The 21,613-nt window shown below is 39.7% G+C and overlaps 1 protein-coding gene across 3 annotated transcripts in view; it reads right to left on the bottom strand.

Moving 5' to 3' along the window:
- Positions 1-21,613, bottom strand: part of mad1l1 (mitotic arrest deficient 1 like 1) — a 152,647-nt gene that overhangs the window by 82,942 nt on the left and 48,092 nt on the right. The window contains exons 14-16 of one of the 3 annotated variants that reach the window (XM_018740908.2): positions 14,599-14,687; positions 10,072-10,162; positions 377-584 (exon numbers count right to left, since the gene is read on the bottom strand). In XM_018740908.2, the coding sequence (XP_018596424.1) occupies positions 377-584; positions 10,072-10,162; positions 14,599-14,687 (388 nt within the window). Of the gene's footprint in view, positions 1-376; positions 613-10,071; positions 10,163-14,598; positions 14,688-21,613 lie in introns of those variants that run through there. The other 2 variants (XM_018740916.2, XM_018740925.1) reach the window with 2 other exon arrangements.

Below are 21,613 nucleotides of genomic sequence, written 5' to 3'. Positions count from 1 at the left end.
AGTTGCTTAGGAAAAAAGTGTCACCTAAATGAATGAATGTAGAATAACAGACTTAAATGGTGAAAAATAAGACAGAAGAAAATCCTAACATTTAAAATACAATTAAAAATGTGACTTCTCAGTCAATACTTTGATTAACTTTTGAACTCATACAACATATTCGGTCAACAGTTACATAAACAATCATTCCATCGCAAGAAAAAAAAAAATTATTTTCCATATTGTTCCAAAAAGGTTGTCCCCTCGCTCCAACTGAAAATCGCTTCTGGGCTAATTAGATTAAACTCAAAACGCCAGGATTCACAACACAGCTTGCCAAGCTCACTTGAGCATAAAGTCCCTCCCGCATTTGGATTTCAGGGTTAGTATACAATACCTAGGACTTCCTGGGAGGACGGGAGGTTGAGGGGACCTTCTTCGATGGTCGCAGCACCCCCTGCCTGTAGTGCCCTAACAAGGTTACCAAGGCGCTGGCACTCTTCCCGCAGCTGCTGAACCTCATCAACGCGTTGCTGCTTGGCCATGCTGGTGGGGTTCAGGCGGAAGTGGACCACCTTTGTCTTTGAAGGGTCATAGTCGCCCTGCTGATGACATTGGATCAGATATCACAACCTACAAATGAATGTACAAAACGAACAACTGTGCACACAAAAAACCCTACATTATTATCCAAGTTATTTAACATACTTATCCAAGTGAATATCCATATGCTGAAGAGTTTCAAAAGCCCATTGTAAATATATACCTAAAAATTACCACCCAGGCACATAACCTTCAGTAAAAAGCAATCTAAAAGCTATGCCTTAACAAGTCTCAAACTGTGCCTCTTGCTAACAATGCCTTTTTAAGTTGTACAAATCTTGCTAACAATGCCTTTTTTACATTGTACAAATTAAAGTCCAACCTCCTGCTCAGGATTAAAGGATATTTCTTGAGATTCAATCCTTGTGGCACTGACAAATTCCATATATTTCAAACCCCATCAAAAGACTTGCAGTGCACTCCACACACATCTCCACATTGAAATCCACATTTTACTCCAATATCTACATATCCTCCAGGAGTGAGGGGGGGGGGGGGAATCCAGTTAAGATTTCTACAAAATTATTTACCTAATAGGGTTGCCAAAGTAGTGTAGCCTCTAGTGAGAAAGTTCAACTTTCAGGTGCTGCTTCATTTTCCATTTTATAAAGAAAGAGCTAGAACTTAAGACTCATTTTCAGAACATCCTTGATGACAAAAAAAAATATGAAAGTTGCTAATGTAATCTGAACCTTACCAGCCTACAGGTAATCAGGTAATGAAAGTGCCATGCAGGTCTTGATTACTCCACAAGATATAATTTTGCATCCTGCATGATGAATTAGCATGATGGTCCCAATGAAAAACAGACAAGTAGATCCGTTTTAATCAGGATACAGGAGTTTGGGTTATACATGTGGTGGGGGGGAGCACAAACCATTAAAGCACCATTTCAGTCTATGCTTTACTTTTTTGTTTTTACCAGTACTTAACACTTAAGAATGACAACTGGTTGCATCATGATGTGCAAGTAAGAGACATTTAACTGCACTTAATAAACATTGCTCTTTGCTTTCAAATTTGAAAGGATTATACAGAAAATCAGCATAAAACGCCTTTATATATATACACACACACGTACCAGAACTAACAAGCGGCAAACAAAAGTTTTATTTACAGCTACACAGAGCAGTGCTAACAACTCTAATGCCTGACATAATATTCATATGAAATGTAGCTGCATACTAGTCTAAACATGGTTCTTCTGAACCCAGTGAGGCAGGAATCTTATCACAACTACACTGTAACATTGATTATGTTCTTGCAAATCAGAAGAGCAAATGCGTAAGAGCTTTGCGGTGGAGAGAAATTTGCATTTATTCATTTAGTTCACGCTGTCTTCCAAAGCGACTTATAATGTTAATCTACCTACAATTACTTACCCATTTATACAGCTGGGTAATTTTATGGGAAGTACCTTGCTCACAACTACTAGAGCTAGAGGGTGGGAATCGAACCTGCAAAATTTGGGTCCAAAGCCAGCAGCTCTAGCCATTACACTACCAGCTGTTCTTATATGGAGAAATACTGCATGTGCTTTAGAATGAACGATAATATGAAATTAGTTCCGATTACCCTGAAACTAGCACCTTTGTCCTGGGAGTGTAAACAATGCATTTGTGCTCAGTAGCAGACTTTTTTAAAATTTTTATTTATTTAAACTTTTGAAGCATTCTGTTTCAATTGTGCAGTAAAATAGGAACAGCATAAAAGTGCTTCCATAACAATGCAGAAATATGGCCCTCAGATGTTTTCAAAGCTTTACAACAAAAAAGTAAAAGGATTTTTTTCAATATTTGTCCCAATGATGCCGCTTAAGAGCGTTTTCTCATTGCTGAGCCGCAAACCTGCCTCATTTCCAACAAGCAATACTCACATGTAAACGAGACGCCAATCACTTCATTTTTAATTTACATTGTGGGAAGTTGCGTCCCTTGTGCTGAGTGAGGGTAAAGCTCATTTCCATTTCATGACAAGAAAAAGTGGGAAAAAAAAAATTTAGCTGGTCTACAGCAGAGGAAATGGTAATTTGGTTGTGTTGCTCGTTCAGCTTTGTTGCAGCTCTCCATGTTAGACAGGTTCTGAGAAGCTCAGTCGGCCCCCCTCCTCATTTAACACTGTATTATAAGCGTCCGTGAGGTGGTTGAAAAGCAAATCCATAGGGAGCAGGGCAGTAAACAATCTGAAGCAGAATGCTAATGACACACTATGGATTCATAAAGCTCTGTGTCCCACTTTGAAATAACCTCAGTTCTATTTCTGCCTGGAGGATTATGGGTGGTGTTTAGCATATAATCCAGCTCCTCGCTTAAGATAGTCAAGGCTTTCCCTGCTACAAACTGTACAGTTACCTCTAAATCATTACCTGCTTCTGTGAAAGGGTTCAAATTGCTCAATAGAGTGATTAATTAGTTCAGCAATCCAATTAAGTTGGAGGGGAATTAAAACAGACAGACGCACAGGACTGCTCTCCCTAAAGGGCACTTTAAATTGTATTCCAAATATTGAGACATAAGGTGTTTAAAATGGCATTCATCGGGGGGGGGTAATGCCACAGCCCCACATGCAGTGGTACTGCAAAAGTAATTTGTACTTATTTAATATGTCTAAGAGGAGAACCAGTTTTTTAACTGCTGAGATGTGCAATACACTCCTTTTCCAGCAGAGCAAATTTCTCTTATCACTTAGGTGTAAGAGTAAATTTATACCATACTGGGAAACCTTCATGTTTGCACTTTGTTGCCTTTTTTTTTTTTTTTGGTGCCACAAAACAGTTACAATGCAAGACGATTTAATTGTAATTACAAAATGTATTAAAATCTACTGCTAAGGATGAAGGCAAAACTAATCAGATATTAAATGGGCTTATTCCTCCAAAGTTAACCAACAAATGACCAATGATAGTTAAGACGAATTCAACGGACCCCCACATATTTGTTGTTCTGGTCTGTAATGAAACAACTTGATCTCTCTGATCTTGAGTAATCAACAACCACATAATCATGTCTTTTTTAGTATGTAGGTTAATTGATAATATGGCAGTGCAGTTATTTGCATGCATATGTAATGACGTATGATCTGTGGTTTCCCCCCCCCCCCCAGTTAAATGCAGCCTTAGAAACCTAAGGAAAACTTCACAAAGTACACAAGTTAATGTATGTGACATTCTAAGATGGGGGGAAAAGTTGTACATTTCAGCATTTACCACAATGTTCAAATGCTGACTCCAAAAGCTAACACAGCAGCACATGTGAGACCTGACAAGTCTGGGCTGAGCCCCTTTCCCTCAGCCATGTGTTGAGGCAACACACACTAAAACACACTTAGAAAGGGTCCGGGGAGCGAGAGCTTGTAGCATGAAGTTGCAGAAGCACATTTGTTCCCCCGCTGAGAATTTTAAACATCCTCCCTTTAACGGAGGAAGAAGGGCAGCAGACGTGATGGGAGCCACAGCCCAGAAGGCCGACGCGTGTAGGGTTATTCTTTTGACAGTGTTTCTCCACAACAGATCACCATTGAGAGAAGAGGGCTGAGTGGCTCCCCTGAGGGCCTTGCCCCTCCACTCCCTCCTGTCTTGCCTGGCTGCCCAGCTGAAAGGATTAAGAGAGGACCACTCGGTGAAGGTTCTCGCTGGTGTTCCCTGGGGGAGAAGAGGGATTCACTGAAGGAGGGCAGACGAGGGAAGAGAGCTTACTTCCCAACAGACCCTGACTGGAGCCGCCAACGGCCCTCCACGCCAGTTGAGCACACAGGCACTTCTTCAGACTTGGATTTCTTCTCATTTCCACCCCACTCCCCTCCCCACAGGCAATCTGGGAGCTTAGCAAATGTATATTTTTCATTTGCTCCACTTCAGAAATTTCAGTTATCTACTTATTTCTCTATTTTGAGTCACTTGATTCTGCACCAGCTTTATAAGCTGCAGTGGATAAGGAGGAGGCACTTTAAGTTTAATTATTTTAGTTTTTCCTCTTTGTATTTTAAAAAATGAGAAACCTTATCTTCAGCACTTCGGAGCATTACAAACAGTGTATTCAATCGCTCAGAAAACAAGCTGACTGATGCCATTAAGATCACAGAGTTAGTTCAGCACCATCTACTTAATTGCTAGATGTCAGATATAAGGAAGCAGAATGTCATTACATGTTTGCTCCCCCACTTAAAGAAGCACATCACACAGATCTGAAGAGTATTTCTCCTTTCTGTACTTCAAGTTCAGAAAATGGGAGAAAGGTAAAGATTTAAATTTCACCAAAAATATCATATTAAGGATATTACATTTAATTGTAAAATTCTATGGGGAATCAAAATGCAATGTAACTTTGCATTAACCAAAACAATTTCATCGTAATGCAAAATATTCAGTATAACACTGAAGAATCAGAATCAGTAGTAGTCCCTGATATTCATCACACGCTCCAGAAGGAACAATGTAGCGCTCTACCTGCGGTAGGATGAACAAACTCCACATAAGACTAATGAAAAACAGTCTACATCTAAGTAACATTCATTTCTATACTGCAGATGTATAGATCTCCTCCAAAATATTTGCAGAACTATAATGAGGAAAATAAGGTTTAACATATATAGATTCTTCAAAATTCCAATAAAGGGGTCCATGTCTCAGGATATACTATCCTTTTGGGGACACAAGTAACGGGGGGGGGGACATCCACACACAAAATTGAGAAAAGGACAGGGATTAGAGACAACCAAAGAATTTGTGCTCATTTCTGGGTAAGCATGTCAAGGAAAAACATAAATCATTTAAATCTAATCCCATATGCTGTTCTTGGAATATGTATCCACATTTTACCATGAAAGATCCAATTTCAAAGGAACAGTCATTCAAACTTCAACAGCACTGGAGGCAACAGAACTATCACTTGGAAAGAGCTTCCATAAATCTCATTAGTTATCAGTATTCTTCAAAGATTCTGAAGCACTTTGCTCTTCAGGACTGCCCTTATAGAGACTAGGTTAGAAGAAATTGTTTCAGATCCCATTATCTGACCTAAACAGAACATTATCACTGTTAAACCATCACTCTGGTACATGGAAGGTATACACTGTATGTCAAGAATATCAGATCTCAAGGTGTCCTCTCAAAGTGGCAAGGAACTTCATTAAGCCATTCACAGCCATATGATTTAACCATTTCCTCTAAATGTAGGAGGAAATACAGTAGAAACTTTAAATTCAAACATTCTTCTGGAATCAGATTCTTTTGGCCCAATCAAACCCAGCCACAGTAGCTTCCAGTGTTTTCACAAATAATAACCTTGATGACCTTGACATCTTGTTCAGCTCTCTCCCAGGGGACAACACCCCATTGATTCTTCTGGGTGACTTCAAACTGTCGCTCCTACAGTCCTTCGACCTCTCCTTGTCCTGTCCTCTGTTACTCCGCTGCTTGTCTCTGATCACTTAATTTCCTTTCAACCCTGCATCACCACTAATCCCTCTCCTTTTTCTGCACCCATTGTCACCTTCCACCACAACTTAAAATCTCTCTCGCCTTCCTGCCTTGCCTCTGCCACACTGTCCGCTCTCCCATCTGCTGCACAGTTCTCAGACCTACAAACAGACAATGCCAGTAACATTTCCTCTGCCCTATCTTCCTCTCTTTACTCCGTCCACTGGCTTCCAGACCTGCACGCTCCAGTGCCATCCCATGGCTGACATACATTACGTGCTAACAGGACCAAACTCTGGGCTGCAGAGCCACAATGGCAAAAATCCAAGACTTGAATGGGCCTGGAGGTCTCGAAACAACTCAACTACTTTTCACTCTGTCTCCTCAGTTAAAACTACCTTCTTCCAAAACAAAACAGTCAGCAACAAAAAAAAAAAAAACCCCCACACAGATGCTTTGCCACCTTCTCATCCCCTGTGTCCTCCACCACACCCTCCTCCTTCTCTCACTGCCAATGACTTTGCCTTCTTTTACAGAGACAAAGTCAATGTGATCATGGACAAGTTCTCAGTACCACCCTGCCTGGTTCGCACTGGATCTCCATGCGAAGTCACGCTCTCCAAAATCAAGCCACTCTCCACATCTGAAATCTCTGACCTCCTGATATCACAGTGAGCCACCACCTGCTCACTTGATCCAATCCCATCGTCACTCCTACAGACCATCTCCCCCTTCATCTCTAAGAAGATCAACTCCTCCGCTGTCCTCTGGCTGCTTCCCATCTGCCTTCAAAACTGCTCATTTAACCTCTGTTAAAGAAACCCTCCCTAGATCCCAAGGCAGTCCAAAACTAGACCAGTCTCCCTCTCTCCTTCCTGTCTAAAACTGTAGAACAGGCAGCGTGTGATCAACTACCTGAATTCCTCACCTGGAACCATCTCCTTGATGGTATCAGTCTGAGTTCAAAGTTAGTCACTTCACGGAGACAACGCTCCTGGCAGTGTCTGATCCTCTCCAGTCAGCTAGAGCCGCCTCCCTCTCCTCAGTCCTCATCTTCCTCAACCGGTCTGCAGCATTCGACACAGTCAACTACCAGATTCTACTCTCCTCTCTCAGCTTTGGATCACAGGAATGGCACTAAGATGGTTTGGGTCCTACCTATCTGACAAACCCTACCAAATGGTCTGGTGGAGCTCCCATTCATCTCCTCTGCCTCTCTCAACCAGTGTCCCGCAGAGCTCAGTATTGGGTCCTCTGCTCTTCTCGATCTACACCTCCTCCCTCGGCTGTGCCATCGCCTCCCACGGATTTGAATACCACTACTACGCTGATGATACACAGCTCTTCCTCTCCTTTCCACCTGGAGCATCAGGCATTTCTGCCCGCATTGCTGCCTGCCTGTCAGACATCTCTGCATGGATGTCTGATCACCACCTCCAACTCAACCTCTGCAAAACAGAGATTCTGCACCCCCCCAGCCAGCCTGTCTTCCTGTCACGATCTCTCAATCAAACTGGACAACTCACTCATTTTGCCTACCTCCTCATGTAATAGTCCGAGACTGACGATTGACTCAAGCCCATCTTTCTCTCAGCACACTGAAGCCACAACCCAGACCTCCAGATACATCCTGTGTAACATCCGCAGAATCCGTCCTTACCTCACTACTGAGTCTGCCCAACTACTTGTCCAGGCCATGGTGACATCCCGTCTGGACTACTGCAACTGTCCCTTGCGTGGCCTTTCTGCTACTGCCATCAAACCTCTACAGCTGATACAAAACACAGTTGTCCGTGTTGTGTTTGACTTGCCGAAGCATTCCCATGTATCTCCTCTACTCGTTTCTCTACACTGGCTTCGTATAGCTGCCCGGATCAAATTTAAGACCCTGATTATTGCCTACAAATGCATCAATAGAACTACTCCTATCTATCTACAAGACTTGATTAACCACTAAACCGCAACCACACCGTTTCGCTCTTCTACATCTGCCCGTGTGGTGGCCCCATGCACAAAAGGTAAAGCACGAAGGTTCTCAGTTCTGGCTCCATTGTAGTGGAATGACCTCCCTCTCTCACGCAGAACTGCTAGAGCTCTGTCCACATTGAAAAAGGGTCTGAAAACTCACCTCTTCCAGACTCACTTTGCCTAGGATCTCTGAAGCTCGTATAAGGTGTAAATGTTCATGTGCAGTAACTTTATGATCATAGCAGGATAAGCCTTTACAAAGCCGCTACTCCTGTATTGTACGTAAATGTTTATCTTTAAAAAAAAAAAAAAAAAAAAAATTGTCAGAAGGTGATCAGAAATAGTCTATTCTTAGAGTTTTATGCAGCTACTCATGTGATGAACACTGGTGCATAAAGTGGAAAGAAACTACTTAAGAATCGCACATCTGCAATTATGTCACTCCTCCGCCTAATGTAATGCACAAATTGTATTCTGAGATGTACGTCGCTTTGGAGAAAAGCGTGTGCTAAATGAATAAATGTAAGAAAATTTCCAAGCAAAATTCAGCATACACTGACTACCAACAGCACAGATAAAAGATAAATATGCAGTACCAAGTGTTAACATTTTAAATTACTACATTTTTAAATTAAATACTGAAAGTCAGAAGGAACCTTGGGTTAAGTATCATTCCCACTGAAACTGCACATGGAAAAGGTCAAAATTTGCTTTCCTATCACAACTTTCAAGTACACTCAGATAATACTGTACTCTCATCTATGAAGAAACTTTCTAAAGTCAATGCCTTTAAACCAGGACATTTAAGAATTTAATGTATATGCTTTATTCATTCATTCATTCATTCATTCCATATTATTTAGAGTATTTCAGATATTTTGATACTTGGAAGGGAATTACAACTATCGGAGGACATACTGGTGTAATCAAAGAGACCTTTTCAATAAAAAAAGAAACCTTAATCTAGTGCACAGCGTCAATTTTCAAAAACAATTTTTCAGTACTCTGCACTGTAATGTACGTGTGCGCCTTTATAGTAAGGACAGCCAGATTCTACCTTTGGTTTGTTGCAGCTTGAATCAGAACATAAATCTGAGTGCTTTGATGCCTTTACTTAAAAATGGACCTTAAGGAAATTCCCATAGTCCTACCATTGAATTCAGAATTAATATTTTGATATTATTAAAAGTGGTCTTTAAAAAACAGCTATCACATCCTCATGAGGGGCATAAAGTCTCAACAACATTTATTGAGTTTCCTTTATAATGAGAAGCTCTACAAACCATTAGACATAAAGATTAAGGTTCCCAATAATATGCCCACAGCTACCATTTTTTCAAGAGTCATAGTCCAATTAGAAGTGGCTGGGTGACAGGTCCTGTGGTAAAGTGTACTACAGAGGGTCTAAATGGCTCCTAAACCTATTTTATCACCCATGTCAATTTCCTTTTCCTTGACGCAGAGTATTAAAAATGGATTTCATGTGTTGCAAATACATGTCAAAACAAGTGCTTTACCCGATCAATTTCAGTTTAATAAAGGTCAGAAAAGATGGACGGGAACATATTGGGGGCTGGGGGGGATGTTAAAGTCAAATAAAAACTGGAAAACTATCCTGTCAGGCTGAATACATTCACAAAGACCATGTTCAAGGAGGTAATTGCAGGGATAAAGCACAGGCAAGAACAGATGTAAAACTACCAGTTTTTTTTTAAAAAAAAAAGCATCCTATCAAATGAAAGGCACAAACAAAAATTAGTTTAACAAGCATAATACACGTCAAGTTTTCTACAACAACAGGCTCCACTACTTGTGGGTAGCGTGATTAGCATGAGCGCCACTTGAATAACTTCAGAAATTTGTGTTTTACATGGTTTGATTCTTGATGCATTTGTTTTTCTCATATTATCTGATTTCCATGTGCTTACATCACATTTGTTTTTGTCCCAATCCAATTAGCTTTTCAACAACCTAAATCACTTGACTAAATGTACCAGTTTAACTGAACTGGGGAAGACCAATAGGTCAAACCTGGACAATTTGTGATATGATATACCCAGAGAGACTGATGTCTGTCCTCAGTCAGCGGTCCCCACATCCTTTACCTGAAGGTTATGTCTCTCCAATCTCATCTCAAGGATATTATTCTGATCTTCTAGACGTTTGCGCTCCATCTCCAACTCCTCAATCTTCTGCCTGTGATGAGAAGCAGGGATGAATAATGGAGGACCAACCAATTTACATCACACAATTAGAAGTAAGTGGCTGTGAAAATGACTCCAGAGGCAAGTGACGTCATCAATTCATTTAATCACTCAGGCTATGGGGCTGCAGAAAATGGGGTGCTCATCTCACTTATACTGACTTTTTTTAATCTCCACTTTCAAAGTGAAATAAGCCTTTTCAGCAAGGCATGGAGGCCCATACTTGCTTGTACTTCTGCTTGTGTTTTTTTTATTATGAGACATGGACAAAGGTAGTTTTTACGGCATAGGACGGTGACGGTAAGAAGAAAAAAAAAAACATCAGAAAAAAACAGAAGCAGAGAAAGAACTTGCTTTTCTCTGTCCTCAGAAATATGATGCACAGTAGCCAATGGGAAAAGCAAGGAAGCGAAACAACACGACACACTAGGGGTCTGCATAACATGCAGAGATTCCCCTCCACCAAACAATGATATTTGCACAGTTCTGGAAGCCTTCCAGTCACAGGAAGACCATTTCCCTATCAGTTCACACAACTCTTGAATGATGAAAGCTCTGGTAAAACTTAAGCAAATAAAATAGGGATTGTTGCTTCCCAAAAGCCAGGCTTGAAATCAAAGCATTTTTGGCCTCAGTGGTACCTGGAATTTGACAAAAAAAAAGTTGTTTTTCAACTGTTGAATAATTGCATGTATCTGATAACTTACATCTACAGTAAACAATCCATGCAGTGAAGAAGTATGGGATGATGTTCCTCTGACATTTTTATTGAAGAATGTATCACAGAAAGGGACTCAGAGAGTCTTCTTTCTTCTACAACATAATACAAAAGTTACTTTGGACCTAGCTTAGCCAGAAACAACAACAACCAATTTGTCCTTACTGTCATAGTCAACACTCATGGTGGTTGTTTTTTCCAGCTAACCTGTATTTTTGTGTTCACTGGTTTCTACTCAAAGATTGTTTCCTCCATTAAGCAACCTGTACTCTGTACTGAATCTAACTCTGATATTCAATAGTGGAGCCAGCCTTTCTAAAAAGCCCACACAAGCAATACAGTGGTCTTTTCACTGAATGCATAATACCTCATTAAATTCAGCTCCATCAAATGAACAACTGTTAGAAGAAAACTTAAAAATATACTTTCACACTGAAAAACCCATAGTCTTTAGACTAATGGAGTAAGGGACACTCCAACTTCTTCATAATGGTGTAAGCAGACGCGTGGTGTTTGAGACAAAAATGGTAATTGCCTAGAATCCTATTACAGACATGTGTTACTTAAGGACGGGGATACATTCTGACAAATGCGTCGTTAGGCGATTTCGTCATTGTGCAAACATACTTATACAAACCTAAATGGTATAACCTCAACGCAGTCTAGAGACGTGGTAAACAAGATTTATGACGCTGCTGCCAGTGTAACACTGCATACTCTTAACGTAAACTTTTTGTATAAGTAGAAAGAGTACACTGTAAAATAATAAGTATAGTAAATACATAAACCAGTAACATAGGTGTTTATTATCATTATCAAGTATTATGTACTGTACATAATTATATGGGCTGTACTTTCATACGACTAGAAGTGCAGGAGGTTTGTTTACACCAGCACCACCACAAAACAACACACTGCGCTATGAAGTTACGAGAGCTACGACGTTGCTAGTCGATAAGAATTTTTCAGCTCCATTATAATCTTTGGGGACCACCGTCATACATCCAGTCAGTTGTTAAGCAAAACGTCATTAAGTGGCGCATCACTAATATAGATTAACAGTTTCTTTTTTTAAAGTTACTATGAAGAACATTTTATTCCATGAAAACTGTGACACTAAAATGTGAATAAAACCATTGTAATTAAACATTTCATATGGGATATTCACAATAGCTGACCAGTCATATTAAAACAAAATCAGAATCTCAATAACAATTCTTCCATCTGCATTAAAAATTATGGTCACTAAAAGTATATAAGCATCCTTTAGCAGCTACTGTTTAAAACTACTGGTTGTTTGCTGCAACGCACATGGTACAAAGTATATTCTCACTGATTTACCATCACGCCATGCTTCATATTTCTGACTGATCCAACACAAGGCTTTCATACACTCACCCCAACAGCAGCGTCTGGCCGCCCGCTCACTTTAAAATAAAAAAATAAAAAAAAAAAAAAAATGTATGCTTTCTCCAACACAGTGCCAAACCTACAGTCAGCACACATCATACGAATGAATATGAAAGAATATGTATGCTGTAAACAACATTTCACAGTAGACCACACTCACCCTTACAAATGCATAACAGTAATGAAACACCTTCTGCCATATTAGTGGAACCTCTTCGTACTTGTCTCAGCAAGTTCACTCAGAACTTGTTACTAGTTCAGGTATAAACCCCACAGGTATTCTGCTCAGTTGGTCTGACTCATTTAAAACTGATCTGGAGTTGATTTCTCACCTGAATGACCACCTCAATTGATGAACTGTCAAAACAGACAGTACAGATACTACAAGTAGCAACAGCAACCAAGCTAGTGTTTCTTACAAAGACAAGTTCATTAGTAGCACTGCAATGGTTACATTTCCAATAATGAACTGTTTTGGATAACAAGGATAACTTGACAAGTATCTAGCTTTTGAGAATTACTTCCCCTTTAATATTTTACTTTTTAGTCCGTAAGCTCAGGCTTTTAAACAAAAGGACCTCAATGAGCATTATGTAAGTCACATAACATTTGGTACTTAAATTTAAAAAGTGTTCAGAAACGCATTTCATTGGATTCTTTAAAACTGATGCAATTTACATAAAAATGAACAAGGATTTGAAATAGTTTGTTCTTAAAATGCTGGGACCTCCAATAGCCTTGACGAAGACAAGGGGTGTCAACGATAAACTAACTTTCATACTGCAAGTGACAACACTACTCTGTTCATTTAGATACAATTATCATCCATAGAACAGAGTCCCAAATAAAAGTCTGACATACCAGTTTATTGAAATAGGACTTAAAGAATGATCCTTTGGTTTGATACAACAGGGATGTTGCCTGTTGTAATGGCGAATTAATATGCTATACCATACATTAAATGTGCCGTTCTAAAATGCAAATAATGTATAGGTCCATTTAAACACAACCTTTATACCACAATTAAATGGTGGTAGCACATCAATTTTTCAAATTTAGGACTCAGAATTTGTGTTGTCTAAAACTTCACAGCAGCTTAATGTGTTCAGCCATCTTTATATTCATACTTCATAACATCAATAACATTTTTCATTTGGTTAAACCAGCTCACTTGGTGCTTTTGAGGATATCCTCCCTCATATGTTGTACTGGTTCAATTAAACATTTGAGGAGAGTGCACTTTTCTATTTTTTTACAGCACAGTCCAGATTGTGTGTCCTTACAGATGACACAATCTCCACTGTATGTGGGACTTATGTAATAATTGCCACAAATATGATAAAATATGCAGATTTTTTTTTCCTACTTGCAATGTCTTCATTTGGCATTTCAGTGATTCTTAGGTGCCACTATGACTGTCTAAAAATATTGCCCACATTAAAAAAAACAATGAAAATTACACACCCACATAAGTTATCCATTGAACAGGGAGATTTTACTCATCAAATTAGGATTAAGTGGTGGAAAGCACTAGTAAAAATTGACAGTTTAAAAAAAGGGGGGGGGCGGGGGGGGGGACCTGCTAAATCTCCGAAAATTATTTACTAATCAGAAACTGAAATTTTGTGCATATCCACAGACACTAGTAAAATAATAAATAGCCTAGGAACACCAAAATTATTTTAATATGGATTGTCAAAAAAAAAAAAAAAAAAAAAAGTTTTCCATGAAATGACAGTAAGAACACAAAGGTATATTGGATGGTTCAACTGTCACCTATGTGATTTTTCTATGAGAAGGTATTTGGGGGTGGGGGCTCTACGGAGCCTTGGCATGCATTATCACAGATAGGATAAAATGGAACACCTAAAATGGCAGAGCATCTGCAGTCTGTGAGCATGCTGTCATGAGCATCATGCTCAAACCCAGCAAAACCATCTGGCTCTGGACACTCCAGCTCCTCATTTCACTCCTGAGCCAAAAAAGCTGGGGGGAAGGGGACTTCTCTCATTACCAGTGTATTCAGGCCAATTCTTTCATGGTCTCAGAATTTCAGCACCTTTTATCCATAGGAACATAGGCACAGCCTTTCGTATTTTAGAAACAGAGCACACAATATTCTTTCAGTTTCTACTAATATTTCAGTTACTTAAGATCACATGTTCTTGTGTACTTCATTGCTTTGGCAAACAGGATTTCAAATATATTTCAGCCAGAAGAAATGAAGTTTAACCCTTATGATTCAGTTTTGGTGTGGATACCCTCCAACTCATGCTCCACATGGACCAAGAATTGCTCACCTGAGGGAGTTGACCTCCTCACCCATCAGAGAGGAGCTGGTATCTATATTAGTGGCCTGCTTCTTCAGGGTGTCAAGCTCCATTTCTGCCTGAAATACAACCCAATTAAAAAAGAAATGAGACACGTTTGTGCCAGGAGCAACAGAAAGTAGAGGCAGAATATATGTGGCCCAGATTTTATAATACAAGAGAGTTAATATCCAGGTAAATGTCAACACAACAAAAATACGCAGCTGGCAACAACAGCATTTCGCTTACTTATGAGCAGTTCCAGTATGGCTCGAGGACCTAATTCAGATTTCAAGGCTACCTCATATAAATTTTCTTCCCATCCAACATGACCCACTGTAACAGTAACAGGAGGGGCAACCTGCTACACTCCTCCACAGTGCTTAAACACTATAGATGTTTCTAAAAAAAAAATCAGTTTTGAAACTTGAAAGCTGGATAAATTGTCTCTCCAAGATTTCTGTATTTTAGCAGATTACTGAAAGTTGTCTGGAACTTAAGAAAATACAAAAATAAAAATATAATAAGGGACTGAACATGTAAACCGTCTAAACAGAGTAATGTCATACGGAGTTACAAAAATAACAATTACTTGGAGTGTGTACAGTTCAATGTCAAATTGTACTAAGGTTAAGAGTACATTTACAAAACATACTATTACAAAAACTCAGCCTTTTGCACAAAAAGCAGACAGAATATGTAACATGGAATATTACAGAATCCAAAACCTGAGAAACTGACCTGCATCCTGTGCAAACACAGGTTATACAGAAAACCACAACAGGATTTGCATGCCACAATCTTTTTTTTTTTTTTTTTTTAAAAAAAAAAAAAGAAAAAGAAAAAAGATAGAATACTTAAATTCAATTAATAAGATAACATCTAAGCGCCATTGAACTGTGATGAGTCCTATTACTGAGGAATTTGTCTAACGTGGTCTGGGGAGTAATGGAAGAATAACATGCCACTAAGTGCCATTTTCTACTCCTGCTTATCGGTGAGAGTAAAGCATTGTTCCTGAATGCCCTCCCAGAGATTCCTGTCCTCTTGCACTGTGTCAGCTGCGCCATCAGCCGAACTTCCAGCAGCTTGGTGCTCACAGGGGCCGTTGTTCCTCGCCTTGAGATGAAGCTGCTAGCTGCCCTTCGACACAACAAGACGAATTGGCAAGAGCCGGAAGGGTCTCCCCAGACCACCTGTGTACCATCTGTGCTCTGTATTTGTTTCGAAATGCAAATCAAGATGTAGAGTTGAGATAAACCACAGCACAATTAATTAAAAATTTAAATGTTTTGATTTTTCCCCTCATAAAAGTCAGTGTCAAACATGTAATCCACATATCTCCAATGTATACCTCACACACTATCTAAATTAAAACGGCTTCCACAAAGTCAGATGTACTGCACATCATGCCAGCGACCTGATTTAAACAGTCTCCCTCTGTCACGTCTGGACTGCAGGCCAAAGTTAAACCTAAAAGAAATTGCTGTAAAGAGCAGGTCTTTGGATTCCAAGTGGATCACAGGGGAGGAGATGATACATTCATCTATTTTCTCCCTGTTCTCCTAACACCCTCACCCCCCACACCGCAAAGGCAACAAAATAACCAGTGCAAGAAACAGGTGAATTTCACAGGGTGCCACGCTTCATCAGGAGAACATTATAAGCACATCTGCAGGACAGCACAAAGCAGAGGTGGGAAAGAAAAAAAAAAAAGAAAAAAAGGATGTGTGGAGTAAGAGCCACTAATGATTTTAATATAGGTCACTCCTTGCTACAGGACCAACCAGGCATCTCAAAGATGTCATTTGAAGCCAACGGGTATGCGCAAACCACCAAGCCTTGCAAATTTAAACAGCCTTGCTCTGCTTATTTCAGCAAAAAGGGAAGGCAACCTCACGCCAGGCATAGGCATATCTGACCACAACTCGTAAGACAGCCATGCCAACATCGGACTGGCATAAACAGACCAGGGGCATTTCTGAACGCGGTGCATATGAAGATACCGCAGCTCAGGTAAAGGTGTGGAAAGGGACAGCAGAACGGTGGTTTTAACCTAACCCCACCACCACCCGCAGACACATCAAGACTCACACATACACTCCCTCAGAGTAAAGGAACACGGTGACTCCAGACAGGGCAAGCCTCTAACGACATGCCGGCTTTGCCCCGGCAGTCGACAGCCATCCAGACAGACTTAGTATTTCAAAAGTGACAGGCTTCCGGGTCCCGGTGGCCTGCAGAGAATAGGCAGAATTAGGTACAATCTCCCTTTTCACACAGTACGTGCAGGACCAGCAAGATATAAGCCTCTTTAGATAAAACTGGCGCAGTGCATTTATCAAAGCAGTACCAGGGTTTATATCTTTCTCTTGCATTTTATTTCCTCTTCTATTAAGCATTCATTTGGGAAAATTCTGCATCAGGCGATAGCAATCTAAACCAAGCATTTAAAAGATGATCACTGGTTTCAGTGCACTGCTATAGATGCACAAGTTTCATTGCGAAACATGGCCTGAATGAGGGAAACTGGAACATGCGTGGTTAGACTGATAAGACTAACAACAACTCAAGGCAACTGAGGGTTAAAGTTTAGAATGACTATTTATTATGAGCACCTTTTGTCCTTCACACAGCATTACATTTTTAAAGGAAATAAATGTCTGCAATGATAAAGAGCAAAATGTCACACTAACGGACTGTCTGCACATTATAAACAACCCATTCCTCAATGCATTTAACACAGATGCACAACAGAGCTATTAGGACTGGTATTGAACACCATAAACTGCTAGAGGCTTACAATGAAATTATGCAAAACAGAAGCGTAAAAATTACTGATCATTACACTACATGGTTCAAAGGAAAGAAATGTCTTAAAAAAGGATAAATATCACATCAGATCAGTCTCACTTTCAAAAAAAGGAAAAAACCTTTTATAGTATCTGTGTTTTTCATGTGGCCTCCACCACAGATCAGCTCAGATGCCAATATTATATGTAAGTCATAGTACAAAGAGCCAAGATCAGAAGGTCAAATATTAGGTCAGTGTTTATTTCCATGCCAATCATGACACGCCTAGACCACGTAACCAACGAAGCGCTGAGAGAAAGCAGTGGAGAAAAGGACATTGTGGCAGAATACAGGCAGAATAAGATGAGATGGGCAGTACACATAGCACGGCTAGTGGACAACCGATGGACAACACTCAGCTAAGAGACGACCACCTGGACGACCTCCAAGGAGATGGGAAGACGACCTCGTCAGATGGTTAAGACCGTCTGTAGAGGAGAAAGGCAAGGAGAAGGGACGAATGGAGAGCGTGTTGTGATTGGTGCTGTCTAAACAACACCTGATGGACCGATCAATCCAGAGTATCCAGAGACTATTATCATGTCATTTGTGAAGCCATTTCTGCTGGATTAATGAGGAAATTCACATACTAACTACAGCTAACGTAATACAATGCATCCATCCTATATCACTAGCTGCTCATCCAGTGAAAGGACACTGTAGCATGGAGTTTATCCTGGAAGCATAGGGCACAAGGCTAGGTACATCCTGGACAGGATGCAGGTCCATCACAGTGTAGCCACCTGTGCTCATTTACTCCCACAGACACATACTAGCTGCAATTTAAAATGAACAATACACCTGACGCACATCTTTAGACTACGAGGAAACAGGAGCACCCAAAAGAAACCTACGTGGATATGGGAGAACATGAAAGCTCCATACAGAGTTTATCAGAGCCAGACAAACTCGGGTATTAATACACAGACCAGGAGTTTTTAGGCACAAGTGCAACCCACTGCACTTGAGCTCTCTTTTCACTTAATCCATGCCATTTTCAAGCAATTACATATTATTTTGCATTTTTCAGTTGAAAAACTGTTGATATTCAAATGCATTATACTAAAATTGGAGTAACTGCAATTTACACTGACAATGATAAGCTTTTCAAATCGTTTCAGCACAAAGATTTTCAAATATTTGTTTACAGGAATTGGGGCTAAGCAACATTACAACAGGAACTGCTAGTAAAGTATACATAAGAAGTTTAATATAAATAACTTTCCATGATATCAGAAGAAAAGCTTTATGCTCAGTTGCAAAAAAGGTGTCAGATTTTCAAAAGTACTTTGTCAGTGCTTTAAGCTAGACATTAGCACATACTGATAGTATGCTGCATTCCTGAATCTCAAAAGTAGTGTTTTTGAAAACAAAGAATTTAAGTAATTATCAATATTTTGGACATATGAAGTACAGAAACAATATGCCTGTCATACCACTAGCTGAAACTCAAAAAACAGCCATTAACTTTTCATGAATCCTGTAATTGTGGTCTCTCCTGAACAAGGCAATATCATTCATGTTAGAACTATTAATTCTTTACTCATAATATGCTCTTTGGTAATTGCATACAAAACAAATACTAAAACAATGAAGCACTGACTGGACGCGAACACATCACACATACTCATGAAAAGAAGCTTCGCTGAAGTGCTCAGAGATTCAAAAATAAGGAGTTTTTCCTTCACAACAACTGAAAGGTTTTAAGCATTTTAAACACAAAATTGAAGTTGGGCTTACTTGAGCTTCACTCACAAGACTAAAACACAAAGACTGACCAGTTTCATAATGTGCTACCAGCAATGTAAGCATGGTGTGGCTGACATGTGTTGTACACTGCAGGCAGAACACGTTTCGTGAGATATGGCCACATTCCGTTAAGGTCCATAGGTCCTTAACAGGAGTGGAAGAGCAAGAGTGTATTTCGAGAAACTACCCTGACAGCAGTAGAGTATGGACACATACTGTGAATGTAATTTAAATTGAATGTCAAAGATGAAAATGGAAGTGCAACAGTGCATACTATGGGTATTGTTTATCAAGAGCCAGGGTGCAGATGTCATCTACATATAAATGTTTACAACAAATAAAACGGAAACAAAAATTCAGTCTGTTTTATACAACATTGATTGTGTTTTTCTTTTAGGTTTAAACACAGGAAAATGCAACTGCAAACAACCTGTTTAAGACGCAAATTATGTGGATAAACGTCATTTAGCTGAACACAAAGTCTTTACATTACTGACAAGTCCATCATTTACATTTACGTTTATTCATTTAGCTGACATTTTTCTCCAAAGCAACTTACAACAATTTACCCATTTATACAGCTGGGTAATTTTACTGGAGCAATTTAGGGTAAGTACATTACTTTAGGGTACTACAACATAAGATGAGATGCAAACCAGCAACCTTCAGATCCAAGAGCAGCAGCTCTAGCCACTAAGCTATCAAGTGTCCCTGATAATTTATCAAAGAAGCAAAAATTGCTTCTTTGAGTTATCACATATGTCTTTTTTCCTTGCTATGGTGTTAAGGACCAGACAACCATTATTCATACTGATTAAAACCATTAAATTGAAAAAAGGTCATGCTTTCTTTTTCACATGACTGTGTGGATGAATGTATGTGTGTATTTAAATGTCAAAGCCTAAAAAGCCCATCTTCCCACCAAAAAAACTATACCTACAATGTGAAAATTTAATGCAGTCATCTTGATAGACAATGAAACTCTGTTGTAAAATTTTTCCATCTTTATGCACTACATCTTCCAAGATAATGGTTAGACAATGGGAAAAATAATAATAACCATGACCTAAAGGGTACATGTTTCACTTAAGGAACAACAGTGCATAGGACATAATGATGGGTGGGATTTTGACTTTTAATTGGGCCATCCTTACTGGCCTGGACTAAACTAGAACAGAAATCTAGAGACAGACACACCTCTTCAGAAATACAGTTAAATTACATGAAGTAATCTTTTTTTTTTTTTTTTTCTTTCCTATTTCCTGTGAGTACTCTTCCATCCCTGCTTTGACCTCAAACTGCACAAAAGTGCTGAAGACTGGCCTGTGCTCAGCTACAATTTGAGCTTCAACTGAAAAATCATTTTAATGATTTATATTGGACATGAACATTGAGGAACACTCACATATTTTAACAGTACAGAGCTGTTGAATGGTTTCAGGAAAATGGCACAATTCCCATTATCAAACACTATCTGTTTCCTTAACGGGGATGCAGTGGCACAGCTGGTTTGGCCTGTGCCTGCTCTCTGGTGGGTCTGGGGTCCGAGTCCCGAGTCCCACTTGGGGTGCCTTGCGACGAACTGGCGTCCCTTCCGGAGTGTGTCCCCTCCCCCCTCCAGCCTTGCACCCTGTGTTGCCAGGTTAGGCTCCGATTTGCCGCAACCCTGCTTGGGACAAGCAGTTTCAGTCTGTGTCTGTGTGTGTGTGTGTGTGTGTGTGTGTGTGTTTCCATAACTATTTAAAAGACCATATTCAAGTTTTTAGTACTAACTGTGCTATTATTTTATTAGTGCTGCCTTCAAAATGCCAAAGACCTACCAATAAAATTCTATTACATAAACCGAAAGGGAAAATCATACACGACACCGGTAAAACTCAGCAGCCTTTCAATCATAAAAGACTTTGTAAATAGAGATGCAAAAAAGTGCAGCACATTAATAATAAAGTAGAATCAAATACTGACTTCATATCCAGTTTGCCATCAGCTGTGTCTATCTTCATGCAGCAACACACTGAGTGAGTTTATTTTTAAAATAAAAAGATATGTGAACTTAATTAAAAAATAAAATCAGCACTCAATTCTTCCAGCAAGTAAGATTTGGTATACATCACTAAGTTCAATAAAGCACTGCTCATTACTCATTTTAGACTCATTACATCACGGCAAAATGGAAACCCAATGGCATTCAAATGACAAATGCTCCTTTGTGATGGCCATAGAGAATGATCTCTGCACTGCTGCTTTAATTATAGTAAAGTTTGTTAATGAGATGGTGGCTGTGAGCAGCGAGGCACTGGTGAGAAATCAATAGTGTTTGGGGATGCGATCAAAGACTATGCCAGAGACAGGCCTATTGGAACCCATTGTGCTAATTAACATAGGAGTGTTAAAAAGGCATTGT

The sequence above is a fragment of the Scleropages formosus genome, chromosome 20 (genome assembly GCF_900964775.1).
Source record: "Scleropages formosus chromosome 20, fSclFor1.1, whole genome shotgun sequence".
Taxonomy (NCBI): Eukaryota; Metazoa; Chordata; class Actinopteri; order Osteoglossiformes; family Osteoglossidae; genus Scleropages; species Scleropages formosus.
The sequence above is the reverse complement of the archived record's forward strand: the minus strand, read 5'-3'. Positions and strand labels throughout refer to the sequence as shown.